Below are 18390 nucleotides of genomic sequence, written 5' to 3' on the forward strand. Positions count from 1 at the left end.
GGGGATTCTCCTGTATCTCACAGTTATTCCTGACTACCCATTGTAATGTAATCCAGTTTCTGGTTGGCTGTCAGACCAGTCAATCACTGAAGTATACAAATCCCTTTCTCTGGTGTGTTGATCCAAATGCATGAAAGGACAAAGGGCCATGAAGTTCAATAAAGCATTGTGATCTGCCCTAATTCCCTATTGATGAATAACGTATTACCTCACACCTAGTCGCTTAAAACAACAAAGATTTTCTTTTTCTTTGTAAAACACAGTATCACTATATAGTTCAGGGTGGTTTTGAACTCACTATGTGTCCTAGGCTGGCCTCAAATTCATCAATCCTGCCACAGACTCCCAAACGCTGCACTTACAAGCATGTACCACCAGATCCAGCCTGCAAAGATTTTTTATCTCACAATTTCCATGGGTCAGAAGGAGTCCAAAAATATTAACTGGTTCTCTATTTGGAATCTCTCAAGGTTGCAACCAAGATGTTGGCTGGGCTGACATTTCCTATTTCACTCTGTGAACTATTTTCTCTGCTATGTAAAAGTCTTTTAGGTTGGTGGAATCCCCAGCTGTCTAATTTTGCTTCTGTTGCCTATGCTTTTGGATATGTAGCCAAGAAATCTTTGCCAGGAGCAGTGTTGTAGAAATTTTCCTGTTTTCTACAGTTGCAGGTCTTATATTTAAATCTTTAGTCATTTTGAGTTAATATTTTTACCATTATATAGGATCAGACAAGGATCTAATTTCATTCTTCTATATACAGTGCTCCAGCTTTTTCTGCACCATTCGTTGAAGAGACTGTCTTTTCTATTTCATTTGTTCTTGGTGCCTTTGTCCAAAATAAAACTGACATAAATGTATCACTCTATTTCTAGGCTCTCTATCCTATTCATCTGGTCAAAGTGTATGTTTTTATACAAGTATCATGCTGTATTGAGTACTACTATAGCTTTGTACTATATTTTGAAATCAAATAGAGTGATACTTCTAGCTTTGTTCTTTTTTTTTTTTTTTTTACACTTTTTTTTTCTTTTTACCGGTACCAGGGATCGGACTCACGACCGCCTGCTTGCTTGCAAGGAAGGTGCTTATGCCGCTGAGCTAAATCCCCAGCTTTGTTCTTTTTGTTGAAGATTGCTTTAGCTATTTGGAGTCATTTGTATTTCCATATATATTTTTAAGATTGTTTTATATTTTTGTGAAAAACATCAGTAGAATTTTGATGGAGATTACATTAAATCTATAGGTCACTTTAGGTAATATGGACATTGTAACAGAATTAACAAAATTAGTTCATCTATCAATATAAAATAAGTTTCCATTTAGTGTATCTTCTATTGCTTTCATCAACATTGTACAGTTTTTGGTATATGAATCTCTTATCTCCTTGTTTAAATGTATTCCTAAACATTTTTACATGCTTTCATAAATGGGAAGGTTTCCTTAAATTTTTTTGATAGTTCATTGTTACAATACAGAAACACTAACACAATGATTTTTATGTAATAATTTTGCTTCAAGTGATTTTATTAAATTTTTTAGTGGAATTAGTTTCCTACATATAAGATCATGTAACTAACAATTTTGATTGATCCTTCTAATTCAGATGCCTTTCATTTCTTTCTTTTGTCTTACCGCTCTAGGTAGGAAGTCTAGTAAATGTTGAATAGAAGTAGTAAGAATGAGCATCCTTGTGTTGTTCCTAATCCTAGAAAAAAAATCTCAGCTCTACTGCGTATGATATTAGTTATGGGTTTGTCATAGATGCCATCTATGATGTTGAGGGACATTCCCTCTATACCAAATTGGTTGAGTTTTTATTTCTATTTAATTAAGTTTATTGGAACATTTTAGATGAATGTAAGGATCATATTCATCATAAGGAGTTTGTACCTGTGCATGATGTATCTTGATTTTTCTTTTTTTCCCCCCATTCCCCTACCTTCCCTTCAACCCCTCTTCCCCCACTTTGTTTACAAAAACTTTATTTTCATTTTTTCCTTCTTTTCTCTTTTTTCTTTCCCTTCCTTTCTTTACCCTTCCCATTTGACCATTTTCTTCATATTTCACAATATCTATAATACATTTTGGTCCTTATTTATGCTTAGTTTCTCACACCAGAGAAACAATGAGTTTTTTACGCATGTATCTGATTTATTTCACTTACGAATAACATTTTAAGCAGAGTGTGGTGGCTTATTCTTGTAATGCCAGCATTCAGCAGGTTGAGACAGAATGATCACCAAGAGTTCAAGGGCACTCAAGGTCAGCCTGACCTGCATAGTGAGACTCTGTCTCAAAAAAAAAAAAAAAAATCAATAATAATGATATAGAAGTTGTCAAACAGTGGAGAACTGCCGAGCAGACAGAATGCAACATATATTCATCAAACTTCATATGAAATCTAGGTAGAAAATAGTTTTATTTTTCCTTTTGTACTCTGGAAACATAGCTTCAGAGAAGACAGCTCACAGTGCAGGAAGAGAACGTGTGCACCTCACCACGCCGGCTCCTACAGGCCCTTTTGCTTGCTTGCTCTTCCCTGGGCGCCCACTACTACTGCCTGGCGTCCACTGCCCACCGGCCCCGCGCGCACGACCCTGTCTTGGCCTCCGCCCCGCGCAGAGCCTCCCGCAGCCAACGCCTCCTAGTCCCTGCGTGGCACCGTGCCAAGAAGCTCTTTATTCTGAAATTTCACAAGGTGTGACCACGTAAGAGCTCTTTTTACTTTGTGCTGTCATTCTGCTGGCCTTTTCATTTTCTGTCTTCCTTTTGCTCTAGGAAAACGTTTCTTTGTTCATTTATATTTATTTTTTCTCTGATACTGTCATCTTTTTCTTTATTTCATTTTGTTCTCTTAATGGTTTTCATTCCTCTCCTCTATGACCCTTATTGTGTTTGTAGTCCAAAGTGTTTTCCCTTGGGCACCTTGAAATTGAAACTTTTGTTTCCAAGATTACTTTGTGTTTTTCATCCTTTTCATGAGCTTAATCAATGCTCATTTTACATGTTCCTGCTTTTTTTCACTGAGTCGTTTTGAACTTAGTAGTCCAGGCAGATCCTTATTTTAACATGTTTAATTCAGGTTGCTGTGCTGTGTCATAGTTTCTTTGTTTTGTGGGTGGTTTTTTCAGCTAGAAGAGCATTTTGCCTGCTGACATTTTGATTCCCACTTTCTATCTTCTAATAATATATGGGACAGACTGGTGCTGTATAACATTTTGATCAACAACAAACCACAAACATGATAGTGATCCTATCAGATTATAATGGAAACAATTCCTGAGGCCTGGTGACATCATAGTTGTTATCATGTTATAATATAACACATTACTCACATGTTTGTAGTAACGGTGATTGTATTAGTCACTGTCCCACCACTGGGACAAAATATCTAACATCCAAACTTAGAGGAGAAAATGTTTGTTTGCCTCAGAGTTTCAGTGTGTTCATTTCATAGTTGGCTGGCTCCAAGACAGAAACAGCATGGTTTGGATGTGGTGGAAGACAGTTTCTCATCCTGTGACAGCCAGGAAGCAGAGGGAGCAGAGCCAAACATAAGAATATACTCTTTTAGGTCACCATACCATGATCCACGTCCTCTGACTAGGCCACACTGCCCACAGTAAACGAGGATGACTCTAGCCAGCCCTTGGTTCCAATCACCTACCAAAAGCCCCATCTTTGAAAATGAGACTTTTAGGCAGCATTTTAGATCTAAACCATAACAGTGGTGTAAACAAAGCTACTGTGCTGCCAGTCATATAACTTTATAGCACACACAATTATGTAGAGTATGTAAAACTTGATAGTAGCAATAGATGATTATATCACTAGCTTATGTATTTACTATATTATAATTTTGTCATATTAGTTAGTTTGTACTCAAAAGAATATATACAGCCTCAGAAATTGAATCCAGGCCCATTACCCTGAGCTACACCCTCAGAGCAGTCTTAAATTTGTGATCATCCTGCCTCAGCCTCCCAAAGTAATAGGATTATGGAGTTGTGCCACTATAGCCAGTTAATGGGATACTTCCTATATATAAAGCTTTACAGATTATATCTAATTTCAATTCTAGATTTTACTAGAAAGCAATTTATTTGTGTGTATCATGAATCACAAACATGTTCCTATCCTAAAGAAGTACTTATCAATGGGGGGAAATATTTTTGTTCAAGATTATTTACTGTCACATTGTTCATAATAGGAAAACTTTAGAAATAGCAGAAAGTCTTCTGTTGAGTAAGTTGTATAGTCATTTTAGGCACATAATTGTGAAAACTTTTGAAAAAACACGTTAGATATGAGAAAGTAGCCATAGTAACAATGACTAAAAGAATGATGGGAAGCTATACATCGAAGAATCCTATATGTAATATATAAATCCAAAAAAGCAGGTTCAAAGTATTTCAACATACTGTCACTGATTTTATCTAATTATTGATTTATGTATGATTAACTTTCTTGTTTATATTTTTCAAGTTTTTAAAGTCAAGACAAAATTATATTTTAAAAAATTTCAAAATCATTTTTCTCCCACTCCACTCCATTCTTTGCTCCCACACTTCTGACTAGATGCCCAGAGCCTGGTGTGCGTGTTGGGGGAGCACATTATTCATCTTTCATTCCATGTTATAAACTGCTAGGATACCCTGGGGCTCCTTCACACCAAAGTATGTATACTTCATGAGGTAGTGAGAAAAAGCAAATCTTTTACCCTCACAAGGGAAGAAACATCATGTCAGGGTAAATGAGAAGACAAACACGTGAAAGGAAATTGGGGAAAAAGAAGATCAGTATCACCTGCTTCATATTTCTGTGGGGCTCTCAGCCTTGTTCAGACATTTCTATTCTGACATAGTCTGGGGAGGCAGTCTAGTCAGGAAGTTGCCACAACTGCCAGTTGCTGAAACTTACTGCTTGCTTCGGGCCAAAGCTATATCAACTTCCCTGAGCAGGAGACCAAAAAAAGATAATAAGGGCCTTTTATAACATGAATTTACAGTATAAACACTATCCTGTGATAATGGAAAAACTACAAATGAATCCAATGAAAAAAGAAGTTGGTTCTTTTTGGAAGGCATTTTCTAGTGTTCATCTGGTGCCAGAAAAGAAAAAATGCTCAGATATGTGACTGGCAGAAGACGACTATGTAAAACCAGTAATAGCTAAATAGGGATGGTAGCTGACCATAGCCAACTGCTAGCTAAATGTAGGGAATGTGATAAAGACAAAGAAGCTGCAGGGTTAAGATATGAACTCAAAGGCAATGTTTATCAAGTAATTATTCTAGGTAAAGTAACTGTCAGATATTATTCATTAATTTGTCTTTTCATTTAATTCTTACAACACTGTGAAGTAGCTATTATATCCAGTTTATTAACTAGAAAGCAAACTCATGGAAGCAACTCACTAAAAATAAAACCGTTCAACAGATAGAACTTACCTAAGGTTAAGATTTGCCTTTTCCCTAACAGTGACATAACTGTTGACAAAGGCAGTGCCAAACTGGGAAAAACTATCATACTGAAGAAAAACCAGAAGAGTGAAATTAATGTGTGTGGAGCAGAATAATAGTAGACAAACACTGCAGTTTTAGTGCTAGATCAATTGTAATCATATGCTTCTTATTTTTAGTTTTTAATCTTTTTATTCTGTGGCATCTTTATATGTGACTAGATTTATTATGTCCAGAGACCTTGGTTCTGAGTCCATCTCTATCATTAGCTTATAAAGAACTTTGTATTTAATGTCTATATATCAAGCATATTCTATTTCTAAATTAAAAGAATATATGCTGAATCACTAATGTAATAAGGAGGTAGACAACTAGTAGCAAAGCCACTTCTGTTCATTTTCCCTTGAATTAACTCTCAGTTTTCTTTTCCTTCAGGAACATTAAAATCCTTTGAAAGAAAGCTTAGTCAAAGATACAATCCAATCAAAAGAAATTAGATATATTTATTTGAGAAAACAAATTTGGATCAACTCCTAAATTAATAATGGTTCATTCAAACTGAAGAAAAAGTGACAGATTCCAATAATGATGTTATGTTATTTAATTTGAATGTTTAGGGAAATACACAAAATTTTCTGTTAAGGGCAATATTTGCAAAATTTAACTGTGCTAATGTCTCCATTTAATGTCCAGAAGTAATTGAGATTAGTACCATAGTGATATTATTATTCCATTTGTTTCTTCTTACCTTTTGTTTTTAATTTTGTTTAGTACATGTTTGCAGTTCATGCTGTTTACAGACATCTTGGGGAGTGGTTACATTTACACACCACAGCTCGTTTCTTCTTCTTTTTTTAAAATTCCCTTTCCCTTTCCTCCCCCTCTCCCTCCTTCTCTAATTTTGCTGTTTCTTTTTACCTCATGATAGCAAGGTGCATTCTTAGATGACTGAAAAATATAATGAAAAAGAAATTCTTCCTTGACAATATGATATGGATGATCAATTTAAAAATCAAGTGTTTGAGCTTTGTCTCATCAATTAAATATATTTAATCAAGTAAGCCAACTTTGAGGGAGGAAAAACAAACACCAGTTAAGTTTAATTTATTCAGCAGTTGTCAAGAACTACACAGAGTCTGCAATTTCACCCTACTTACAGCTGAAAAATTAGTCTGTGCTGGCTTTCTTGCCTGCTGGAAAATGACACAAGACTCTAAAGGACTTCATTAAAGCAAAAGCAGTAGCCAGAGAGTCAGCATAAACTCGCTTCAGGCCCCACCTCACCCCCAACTCCCATAGAAGTGAGATCTATCATAGATAATGTATTAGTTTTCTCAGGCTACAATAAAAAGCAAAGTATCATACAACTGGACAACTTAAATAATAGGAATTTATTTTTCACATTTCTATGGGCTAGCAGCCTGAGATCCCAGTGTTAACAGGGTTGGTTTCTTCTACGGGCCGTGAAGGAAGGGTCTATTCCATCCCTCTCATTTGCCTAAATGGCCATCTTTTTGTGTCCTTACCCTGGTTTTTTTTTGGGGTTTTTTTTTTTTTTTTTGGTGTTAGAGTATGTTCAAATTTCTTCTCATTAAGATTCCAGTCATTTTGGATTAGAGCCTTTCCTAGTGACTTCATTTTAACATGGCCATCTTTTTAAATACTCTGTCTCCAAATATGATCATATTCTGACATACTAGGGCTTAAGATTTCAACATATGAACTTGGAAGATGGACAAATAGATCAGTCTATGATATATGCTTACATATATAGTGAAGTACGTTATAGGGGAGGACCACTGACATTAGCAGATTCATCATGGAAACAAGCTTGCTATTTTCCAGGGCTGCTTTATCTCATTCTTCAAGTTTGCTGCAAACACAACCCTAAGAAAAGCCCTATATAAAAAGTATTCTTAATATACTCAGCAAAGATGTCCAATAATGTGGATTGCCTTTCCGAAGCCAATGTAGTCAAAATATTAAATTAATAACTGTACCATAGTTAAAGTCTTTATCAATTCAGGTTCTGATTTATGTGGCTTGTAAAATTGGTTTCACTTCTCTCATAATTATCTACATTGAAGAAAAATTTAAGCCATGTACTTTTTCTAATTTTCCATAATTATATTTACAAATATCCTCAATACTAATTAGGGAATAAGTTTAGAGCTTAGTCAACTCTTGTGTTGTCTGCGTTTTTTCCCTTTCAGTGCTGGGAATTAAGCACAGGGCTTGCACATGCTGGACAAGCACTCCACTACGGAGTATATCTACAGCCTGCTGCCTACTTTCGTTACATAGAGTGGGAAGTATTTTTTAACTTGAAGAGATGATTTCTTTACAACTTCATAGTTGTTTATATCAAAAATATGTTAAAAGTAATTAAATAATTCTTATTCCAACAGATGGAATCACCCATTGTATATGTAATAATTTTACTTTTGAACATGTTGGAATTTTCTTCAGGAATAGTACACAATAATGGTAAGCATCTGGTTATTATTTCCTGTTTCCTACTTAGGAGTTCTCATTTATATCCCTCTTTTATTTATAGTTAAAATCTTTTCCCTTTGGTATGTTATCTTTACCATATCTGACGTACAAGTTTCTAATAATATCATTTGAAAATATTGTTTCTAAGTTGTATATTCAAAAGACAAAATATTTATCTCTTGCTGTAGTATTTGATCACTTGTAAGACACAGAATATTTAACATTTAAAGAGGATTTTATATTTGCAAAACTTTAATTATTTGAAGATAGACATTTTAAAATTCTCTCATCCATGAGTGGCTTTAGGTAGTATGAATGGTAAATTGAACTATCAAGGTAGAAGATCAAAACTGAGGAGAACTTCCTGAAAGTAATATACAGATTGGATTAGTCAAAAGCACTTTTATGGCATAAAAAAACATTATAATGGAGCAAAACAAATCCATGCCCATTTGTGTATATTTTTTAGATTCTGCAGCATTCTGGAAAGGATTCAGACATCTTCTGTTCACAGATGTGATGCTGAGTTACATAAGTTCTGGGATGACCCTGGCTTAATTCCTACATTCTTTTAGAGAATATATGACATATAGGTGAATCTATTCGAGCAGGAGAAAGTCACAGACATCAGAGATTTCAGAGAAGGGAGTGGTTCCTTCCAGCTGTGTAGAAGGGCATTGTTAAGGAAGACTTTGAACAAAAGAGAACAATCCATTAGGTCCCTAAATGAGTAATATCTGCATATGCACATATTCAGAAGAGTATTCTACAAGACAACGTCAGGGTGCATGGTGAGCACTATGGAAGGAGGAGATCACAGACTGTGTAAAGGGATAAGTAAACAGTTCAGTCGGACAACGATGAAAGATACAAATAAAATATTCTGGAAATATGGGAAGCTGGTGCATACTATCCAAGTATTTGACATTCCTTAGAGTGCCAGACTAAGGAGTTTCAGTTTCATTCTGTCAGCATTGGGAAGTTATTTAAGATTACTGGCAGGACAGTAACATACCATACTTCTTAGCTACTTTTCTCTAAGATAAAATATCTGACACCTAGAGTTATGGGGAAAGGTTTATTTTGCTCACAGTTTGTAGAGATTTTAGTCCACAATCAGCTAGCTCCAAAGCAGGGCAGCACATGGCAGAGGGACAACCATTCATGGTGGCAGAAGTCAACAAGAGAATTTAACATGTCTTTCTGCCCCCTTTATCCTACCCACCCTGCTGGGATTACTGCAGTGCCAAATCAATTAGTGGACTGATTTAGTAGTCAGACACGCTTACACACTCTAGCCACCTCTGAAAACCTATGAGCATGTGAGGCTTTGGGGGACATCTGGACACAATGTTACTCTAGTTTACATTAAGTGGCAGGCTCAGGGAGGGAAGAATTTTCCTCTACTCTGTTAGATTCTGTGGTTGGGGCTTATGAGTTGAACAATAGACAGGTAAATAGTAGAAAATATGATTAATATTTTTGTGTAGCATGGTGGGCTTCAGAGAAAGGGATGAAAGACTTTTAAAAGTGATTAGACATAGGGATTTACACACCATTTCAACATAGCAATAAATTGTGGAACTAACACACACACACACACACACACACAAGGAAAAATGAATTTGGATTGGGGTTTTAGTGCAAAAGTTGCCAGAAAAAAAATATATGAAATTAATGAAAGATAAGGCTTATTTTATTAAGTGTGTTTGAACAGACTCATCTCTATCTCAGCTCTTCAACTCTGGTGATAGGAAACATATAGGTAGGGCGCATTCTTTGTGGGAAATTTATGTTCTGCTTATAGGTAGTGGACAGCAGGGCTCCAACATCTATGTACATGCTGTTTTTCAGTTGCTTTTACCCTCAAATAATTGATATGCTAAAGAGGTTTATTTAGGGAGTGGCATGTTTTTATTCCTTAAAATACCATACATTCAGGGCTGGGGATTTAGCTCAGTGGCATAAGTGCTTGCCTTGCAAGTAGGTAGTGGTGAGCTCGATCCCTGGTACCAATAAAAAAATTTAAAAAATAAAAAATACCGTACATTATGTAAAATGAATTGATGAAGAAGGATGGGAGGTATTTTCCTGCTTCTGTCTTCAACTTCATTGCTGCACTTGTTTGTCCATGAATAATAAATGCGTTTTTAAAATAGCACTGTTTGTTTATATCTGGCTTAGAGTATTTTGCTTACTATTTCAGAGCAGACATTCCTTTCGCAGTTATACTTGTATATTTTCCCTTTATGTTAAAGTAGTCATACCTTTAAAAATGTAACTTCTCCAACACGTCTTTCCTTAGAGGCTCATGAATGTTTTTTCATCTCATTGTCTAAAACAGAATCTAGTGAACTCTATAATCTGAGAATTTCTACACAAAAAGATCCATGTATCCAAAAGTATAGAAACTGGAAAGTCCTTCTGTCTGTTGCCACAATATTTCTTATGGTTTTTCCTTCCTCCTTTAACTCCCAAGCTCAAAGGCTTTGCTGATATGATGTGATAATTCATAAAATGATACCAAAATGCAGGGAACCAACCAATCAGTCTCAGACCAGTGTTAAAAAGAGTTTTGATTTGAGCTACATCTTAAAATGAGTTAAAATTTGAGGCGGAGAAGAGCAGTAGAGAAAACTCCATGGGCATTTTAGGAGGATTGGAATATAGATTCTGTGCACGATAGTTTTAAAAAGGAGCTTCACTATTGAAAGATTGTTTGGCAAAAGAGAAAAAGACCATTAGAAAAAAGAGTGTTGGACTCCGGTCCAGGCCTGCCTGCCGCCTCTCCCACCCGCCCTGAGACCACACTACCACCGCTACCTGCCAGAAGGAGAGGGCCCAGCCCAGCGGAGGGGACTCAAGTCCGCACCCTGCCTCCTCTGGCCAAGGAGCACACCACAGCGGCTGGGTGGAAGGAGGGAGCTGGGCCGAGCTGCTAAAACCTGCCCTGACTTCGCCTGCGACCTTCTTATGATCTGGAGAGCACCAGCAATACTGCCACTGCCTGGAGGAAGGAGCAGTCCTGCTGAGGAGGTTTGAGGCCTACTTAGGCCATAAAGGAACCTTCTATAAGCCTGGGGAGTTTTGCCATCCAAAGAGCTGGATTGTTACAAAACATCCAATCCCTGGGAGATTATGAGATGCTTGCTCTACGGGGTTGGAGCCCACTGGGCTTGCAGCCACACTATACTGGACTTAACAGGATTTGGGATTGCCTGGACCACAACAGGTGGCCTTCTATCCCTCAGGGGAGCTTTGCTACCAGAAGGGTAAACTGTGCAAACTGAGGAGGCTTTAGGTCTACCTGAGAGGAGCCTGGCAAGCCTCTTTTAATCCAGGGGCTCCACTGCCCAAGGAGGGAGCTACTACCAGAGGAGTCCCAAGAGCCCAGGACATAAGAGTCAATTTACAACACAACCAGGGGAAACTCTGGAACAACACTTGAAACACAGTAATATAGGAAAATGACAAAACGAAAGACCAAAATGCAATCTCAAACATCCAACCCATCTCAAGAAAGCCTAGGAGCCATGTACATAGAAGAAAATACATGCCATATACCTGAAATACCTGAAACAATAGTAACCAAAATAAAGAAGCAACTCTGGGAAGCTTTAAAGGAATTCAAACTAGAAATAATCTATCAGGTAAAAGAAGAAATAATAAAAGAAATGAAGGAGATGCTGAACATATCTAAAGAAGACACAGCTAAAAAATTGGAGGAACTAAACAAAAAGAATCTCTGGATGAACAATATAAGAAACAAACAGAATATATAAAACACATGCAAAGAGATATACAGGAAATCAAAAACCCCATTGAAAGTTGTAAAAACCGCCTGAATGATAGAACTTCGGACCTCAAAGACAAGATTGCAGCCAGTGAACAGGAAAGGAAAGATCTTTTAAAAATAACAAGAAATCAAGAAATAACAATTCAACACCTGCAATATGATGCAAAGAAAAACAACATAAGGTTGATAGGGATAAATGAAAAAGAAGGAGACAATACAAAGGCTGTCAAGAGGATATTTAGAGAAGTAATTGCTGAAAACTTCCCAAACATGAAATTGGAAACTGATATCACGATCAATGAGGCATATAGAACTCCAAATAGCCATAACCAAAATAAAACTACACCCAGACATATAATAGTCACAATTCCAGAAATCAAACAAAAGAATAGAATATTAAAAGCTGTCAGAGAGAAAAGACAGATCACCTATAAAGGAAAACCTATCAGAATCACAGCAGACTTCATAAGGCAAGAAGAGCATGGAGTGAAGTATTTCAGACCCTAAAGGAAAATGATTTCCAACCTAGACTGATGTACCCTGAAAAACGGTCCTTCAAAATCGATGGAGAAATAAGATACTTCCACGACAAAGAACAGCTGAAGAAATTCATGATCACCAAACCAATCCTGCACAGAATGCTGAAAGACAGTCTAGATACACTTAAGAAAAAACCACTTAACAAAGCAGACAATTAAATAGAACAGAAAGATAAAGATGCAACAGCAGAAATATAACATGTCACCAATAAACCAATATATAACAGTTATAACCATTAACATAAAGGGTCTCAATGCACTAATTAAAAGGAATAGACTGGCGGAATGGATCAAGAAACAAAATCCAACCATATGCTGTCTACAAGAAACCCATCTAACCCAAAAGGATACTCACAGACTGAAAGTCAAAGGATGAAAAACAATACTTCATGCAACAGGAACCCAAAAAAAAAAAGCATGAGTAGCTATTCTATTTGCAGACAATGTGACCCTCAAACCAATAATAATCAGAAGAGATAAAGCAGGTCACTACATACTGGTTACAGGAAAACTTCAAGAGGAAGAGATGACTATCTTAAATATACACCAAATTCCAAAGCACCCAGTTATATAAAACAAGTAATATCAGAAATGAAAAACCAAATTAGCAGTAATACAATTATAACTGGAGATTTTAACACACCATTGACACCAATGGACAGATCAACAAGACAGAAAATCAGCAAAGAGATAAAAGCACTGAATCACACCTGTGAACAAATGAAATTGATAGACATAATCAGAGTATTCTGCCCAACAACAACAGAATACACATTCTTCTCGTGGGTCATTCTCTAAATAGACCATATATTAACTCACAGAATATATTTAAAGAAATGCAAAAGAGTTGAAATCATCCCCTGCATGTTATCAGATCACAGCGCTATGAAATTAGTAATTAATGATAAAAGATACTGCAAAAATCCCACAAACACATGGAAACTGAATAACACACTCTTGAGTAATCAGTGGGTCATAGAGGAAATTAAAGAAGAAATTAAACAATATCTACAAACAAATAAAAACACAAATACAACTTACCGGAATCTGTGGGATGCAATGAAAGCTGTCCTCAGAGGGAAATTTATTGCACTGAGTTCCCACATCAGGAAAACAGAACAAGTACAAGTAAATACCTTGATGCCACACCTCAAACATCTAGAAAAAGAAGAGCAAGTCAAGCACAAAGCCAAAAGAAGAGAGGAAATTATAAAAATCAGAGCAGAAATCAATGCAATAGATACTAAGAAAACAATCCAAAGAATCAACGAATCAAAGAGTTGGTTCTTTGAAAGAATACATAAAATTGATAAGCCCCTAGCCAACCTTATTTTAAAAAGGGAAGAAAAAGCTCAAATTCATGCAATAAGGAATAAAAAAGGTGAAATCACTACAGACCCAATAGAAATACAGAAGATCATCAACACCTATATCACAAACCTCTACTCTCAAAGGTTTGATAACACAGAAGAAATAGACAGATTTCTAGAAGCATACGAAGTACCAAAGCTAGGTCAAGAGGATGTAAAGCTGCTGAATAACCCAGTTTCTATTAATGAAATTGAAAAGGTAATTAAGTCATTACCTACAAAGAAGAGCCCAGGCCCAGATGGATTCACTGCAGAATTCTACAAGAAATACAAAGAGGACCTAATGCTGACACTCCTCAAACTCTTCAATAAAATTGAAAGGGAAGCAATCCTTCCTAAGTCATTCCTGGAAGCAAATATTACTCTAGTACCAAAACCTGAGAAAGACCCAACTGAAAAAGAGAACTACAGATCAATCTCCCTAATGAACACAGATACAAAGATCCTCAATAAAATATTAGCAAATAGGATGCAGCAAGTCATCAAGAAGATTATACACCATGACCAAGTGGGATTCATCCCAGGTATGCAGGGATGGTTCAATATACGTAAATCAATAAATGTAATCCACCATATCAATAGAGTCAAAAATAAGAATCACATGATCATTTCTATAGATGCAGAAAAAGCTTTTGATAAAGTACAACATTCATTTATGATAAGAACCTTGCAGAAAATTGGAGTAGATGGTCTTTACCTCAACATAATAAAGGCCATCTATGACAAACCAACAGCCAGTATCATACTAAATGGCCAAAAATTGAAGGCCTTTACTTTAAAATCAGGCACAAGACAAGGATGTCCCCTGTCACTGCTCCTATTTAATATAGTACTGGAAATACTAGCCAGAGCAATTAGACATGAAAGAGAAATAAAAGGCATAAAGATAGGAAAAGAAGAAGTTAAATTATCACTATTTGCAGATGATATGATACTCTACATAGAAGACCCCCACAACTCCATTGAAAGACTCCTAGATATAATAAATAAATTCATCAGTGTGGCTGGATACAAAATCAATACTCAAAAATCAATAGCATTCTTATACACTAACAACAAAATCACAGAGAGAGAAATAAGAGAAGCCACATCCTTCACAGTAGCAACCAAGAAAATGAAATATTTAGCAATTACTCTTACGAAAGAAGTGAAAGACCTATACAGGGAAAATTATAATACACTGAAAAATGAAATTGAAGATGATCTCAGAAAATGGAAAGACATCCCTTGCTCATGGATAGGAAGAATAAATATCGTGAAAATGGCCATTCTCCCAAAACTGTTATACAGATTCAATGCAATCCCAATAAAAATACCATCAACATACCTCATAGATCTCGAGAAATCAATCCTAAAATTCATCTGGAGTGAGAAGAGACCTAGAATAGCAAGGACAATTCTAAGCAGCAAAGGCAAGGCAGGAGGCATCACAATCCCTGACTTGAAGTTACACTACAAAGTAACTGTAGTAAAATCAACATGGTACTGGAATCAAAACAGAGCTGAAGACCAATGGAATAAATTAGAAGATACAACCACAACTACAAACACACTCAACCACCTTATCTTTGATAAAGGGGCCAAACAGGTTCACTGGAAGAATGACAGTCTCTTTAATAAATGGTGTTGGAAAAACTGGCTCTCCATATACCAAAAACTAAAATTAGACCCATGCCTGTCACCATATACTAAAATAAAATCTAAATGGATCAAAGATCTGAATATTAAAACAGAAACACTAAATCTATTGGAAGACAAATTGGGTAAAAACCTTAAAGACATAGCGGTAGGTAGAGAATTCATGAATAAGACTCAAACCGCATGGGAAATACTTCCCAGGGTCAATAACTGGGATCACATCTTATTAAAAAGTTTCTGCACATTGAAAGAAATCTCTAACATAGTGAAAAGAAAACCCACAAACTGGGAAAAAATCCTAGTGAACTGCCCCTCAGACAAAGGACTTCTGTCTAAAACATACAAAGAATTAAAAAAATCAGAGCCCCAAAATTCAAAGACCCCATCAAAAATGGGCATTGGAGATGAATAAACAATTTTCAGATGAAGAAATACAAAGGGCAAATAAATATATGAAAAAATGTTCAGCATCACTAGTCATTAGAGAAATGCACATTAAAATCACACTGGATTTCATCTCACTCCTGAAAGAATGGCCAAGATCAAGAAAACCACCAACAACAAATGCTGGAGAGGCTGTGGGGGAAAAGGAACTCTCCTGCACTGTTGGTGAGAGTGTAGAGGTGGTGCAACCATTGTGGAGGTCAGTCTGGAGATTTCTCAGAAAGCTAGGACTGGAAGCACCATTTGACCCAGCTATTCCACTTCTAGGCATATTCCCAGAAGAACTGAAAGCATCATACCACAGTGATATATGTGCACCCATGTTTATAGCAGCACAATTTGTAATAGCCAGATCTTGGAAACAACCTAAGTGTCCATCAACTGAGGAATGGATAAAAAAGTTGTGGTATTTTTATACAATGGAATACTACTCAGCTATAAAGAATGATCACATTGAGACATTTATAAATAAATGGACGCAGCTCAAGACCACACTCATAAGTGAAGTAAATCAAACTCACATGTATAAATACCGAATAGTTTCCCTAGTGTAAGAAACGATAAGAATACATGAAAGTACGTGGTAATCATGATTCCCAGTCACACTGGTTTGAAGCCATATAATGTTTTCACTCATTAATTGGAATGGTTTTAATTTGGGTTGTTTTATTTTATTGTCTGTGATACTACAAATAACTATTTTGAAGAAAATAAGAGCGTAATAGCTAGCACTGATTTAATATCATCCTGTTTTGAAGCCCCATCAAGGTGTTGTTCATTTGTTTCCATTGGTTCTAACATGTTGTATCTTATTATATCTTAATGTATGCAGTAGTATAAGCAAATTTTTTATAGACAAAGAGATAATATAGAAATTGATGTTCGGTTTCTGCTAGCTGGTTCTAAATACCCTGCAATAATTTCATTCTCTTGAATGGTTTCACACTGTCTTGATAAGTTTGATGCTATAGTATATGAAGTTAGACTCAAATATTTCAAGGAAAGAGTCACTTTGGTAACTACTATTAATGTCAAGCTATCTGGGGGGTGAAACACAATGATGCTTAAATTTTTTGGTTCTGACCTGTGTTGTTCTATTGATATGTTCTTTTTTTATCTCAATCTCCCCCCCCCTTTTTTTCTTTCCCTTTTTTTTAAATTAATTTATTTCTTAGTATCTTTTAACTAATGGAAAACTAAATTTAAAATAGTGCGATAGATTATAGTAACTTTTTTGTTTCCCTATTAACCTAATTTGAACCCCTGTATTGTTCTCCACATCTTGTTCTGACTGATTTTATTATATTCTGTTTTGCTTAATAGTATCAAGTTTGAGGGTATAGGTAACCATTTGGAAGGCAACCAGATATTGTATGATGCCCGTTATTGTTTAACTATTATCTTCTTTGGAATCCTGTAAGCTCTCCAATGTGGGTTTTATTGGTCTTATGTACAGTTTTGTTCAATTCTTTTATACCAGCTGATATAGGCTACTCTTTTTAGAATAACAAGAGGCAGAATGGTAACCATTGTTGATCACCTAGTAATTCTTTTTTTTTTTTTTTTTTAATATACTATGTCCATCCTCCTGATCTAACTGACTCTGGTTTGCTTTGTCACATTGAGTTTTTCTTTGGTCCGTCTTGTTTTGTTTTTTGGTTTTTTGGCTTTTTTTAAATCTTTTTTCTTTTCCTCTTCAAAGAAAAAGTTATAAAAACTGTGAGAGTAATGGAAACTAAAATGTGTGATTGTTAGCGTAAAAAAGAGAGGAAGGAAAGTGATCTAAAGGATATAACTGCAAGTAAATTTAAATGTGTAGGATAGAGAACTATATTGCTGAGTTTTTCTTGGATCATTGAACAGAACTTACTGCAATCTCACTGTATTAATCTCCACTTTGTATGCTTTAATTTTGTAAGCTGGACAACTGTTTCTAAGATGACAATGTGTGATCTATTAACTGGTGAATTCTTACTGTATATTTTTTTCTCTTGAAATTCTGTATTACTTCTAGCCTTTTACTGTTTTGCTTCGTTTAGTTTTGTTTTTCTCTTTAAATTAAAAAAAAAAGATAGAAAAGAAAAAAGAGTGTTGCTTCTGACCTGACTTGCTGCTGTAACTTGCCATATGTGACCTTTGAACTCAAGCAACCTAACTCTTGGTTTCCTCTTCTTTAAAAGGGGACAGTGGTACAGAGAGCAAAAAGTATTGTGAGAATGTCATAACATGACCGGTAAACCCAGTAGCGGCTCAACATATGTTATTCAAAGGAAGTAGTTTCCTTCTGCTTATCTGCTTTTTGTATAAGAACTTTATTCATCAGATATGAGTTATCAGGGAAGATTTTTAAACACAGAAGTGATTTGGACTATAGAATCAATTGCAGCTTTAAAAAATAAGTCTGGTGACACTGTCAAGGACAGTCAAAACAGATAAATGTGTGAGTTGAAAGCATTTGAAATCTGTTAATATTACTACTCCCAAGTATAGTTTAAGACAAATTTGTGATACTTGCGCAGATATATTTATGTATAGAATTTCAAGAATAGCATTAAAATCATAATAATGTATCAGCAGGATAAATGAACAATATGCAATTATAAAGCAAATTTATTTTTATCTTCTATTCATTCATTCATTTAT

At 35.7% G+C, this 18390-nt stretch overlaps 1 protein-coding gene and 1 long non-coding RNA gene across 3 annotated transcripts in view; both read left to right on the plus strand.

Annotated features, from left to right (window-relative positions):
* LOC134474129 (uncharacterized) overlaps nt 1-4455 on the plus strand; it is a 33422-nt gene extending 28967 nt beyond the window's left edge. For both annotated transcript variants that reach the window (XR_010044755.1, XR_010044756.1), the window contains one exon: nt 2453-4455. This is a non-coding gene — a long non-coding RNA (uncharacterized LOC134474129). The remainder of the gene's footprint in view (nt 1-2452) is intronic.
* Nucleotides 4456-6756: 2301 nt separating this feature from the next.
* The window catches only part of Catsperb (cation channel sperm associated auxiliary subunit beta), a 189140-nt gene continuing 177506 nt past the window's right edge, over nt 6757-18390 (plus strand). Inside the window, exon 1 of the mRNA XM_063240997.1 lies at nt 6757-7951. Within this exon, the coding sequence (XP_063097067.1) occupies nt 7873-7951 (79 nt within the window). The 5' untranslated portion in view covers nt 6757-7872. The remainder of the gene's footprint in view (nt 7952-18390) is intronic.

Source organism: Cavia porcellus, unplaced genomic scaffold, assembly GCF_034190915.1.
Source record: "Cavia porcellus strain 051 isolate PalLab524CR breed Dunkin Hartley unplaced genomic scaffold, mCavPor4.1 scaffold_31, whole genome shotgun sequence".
Lineage (NCBI taxonomy): Eukaryota > Metazoa > Chordata > Mammalia > Rodentia > Caviidae > Cavia > Cavia porcellus.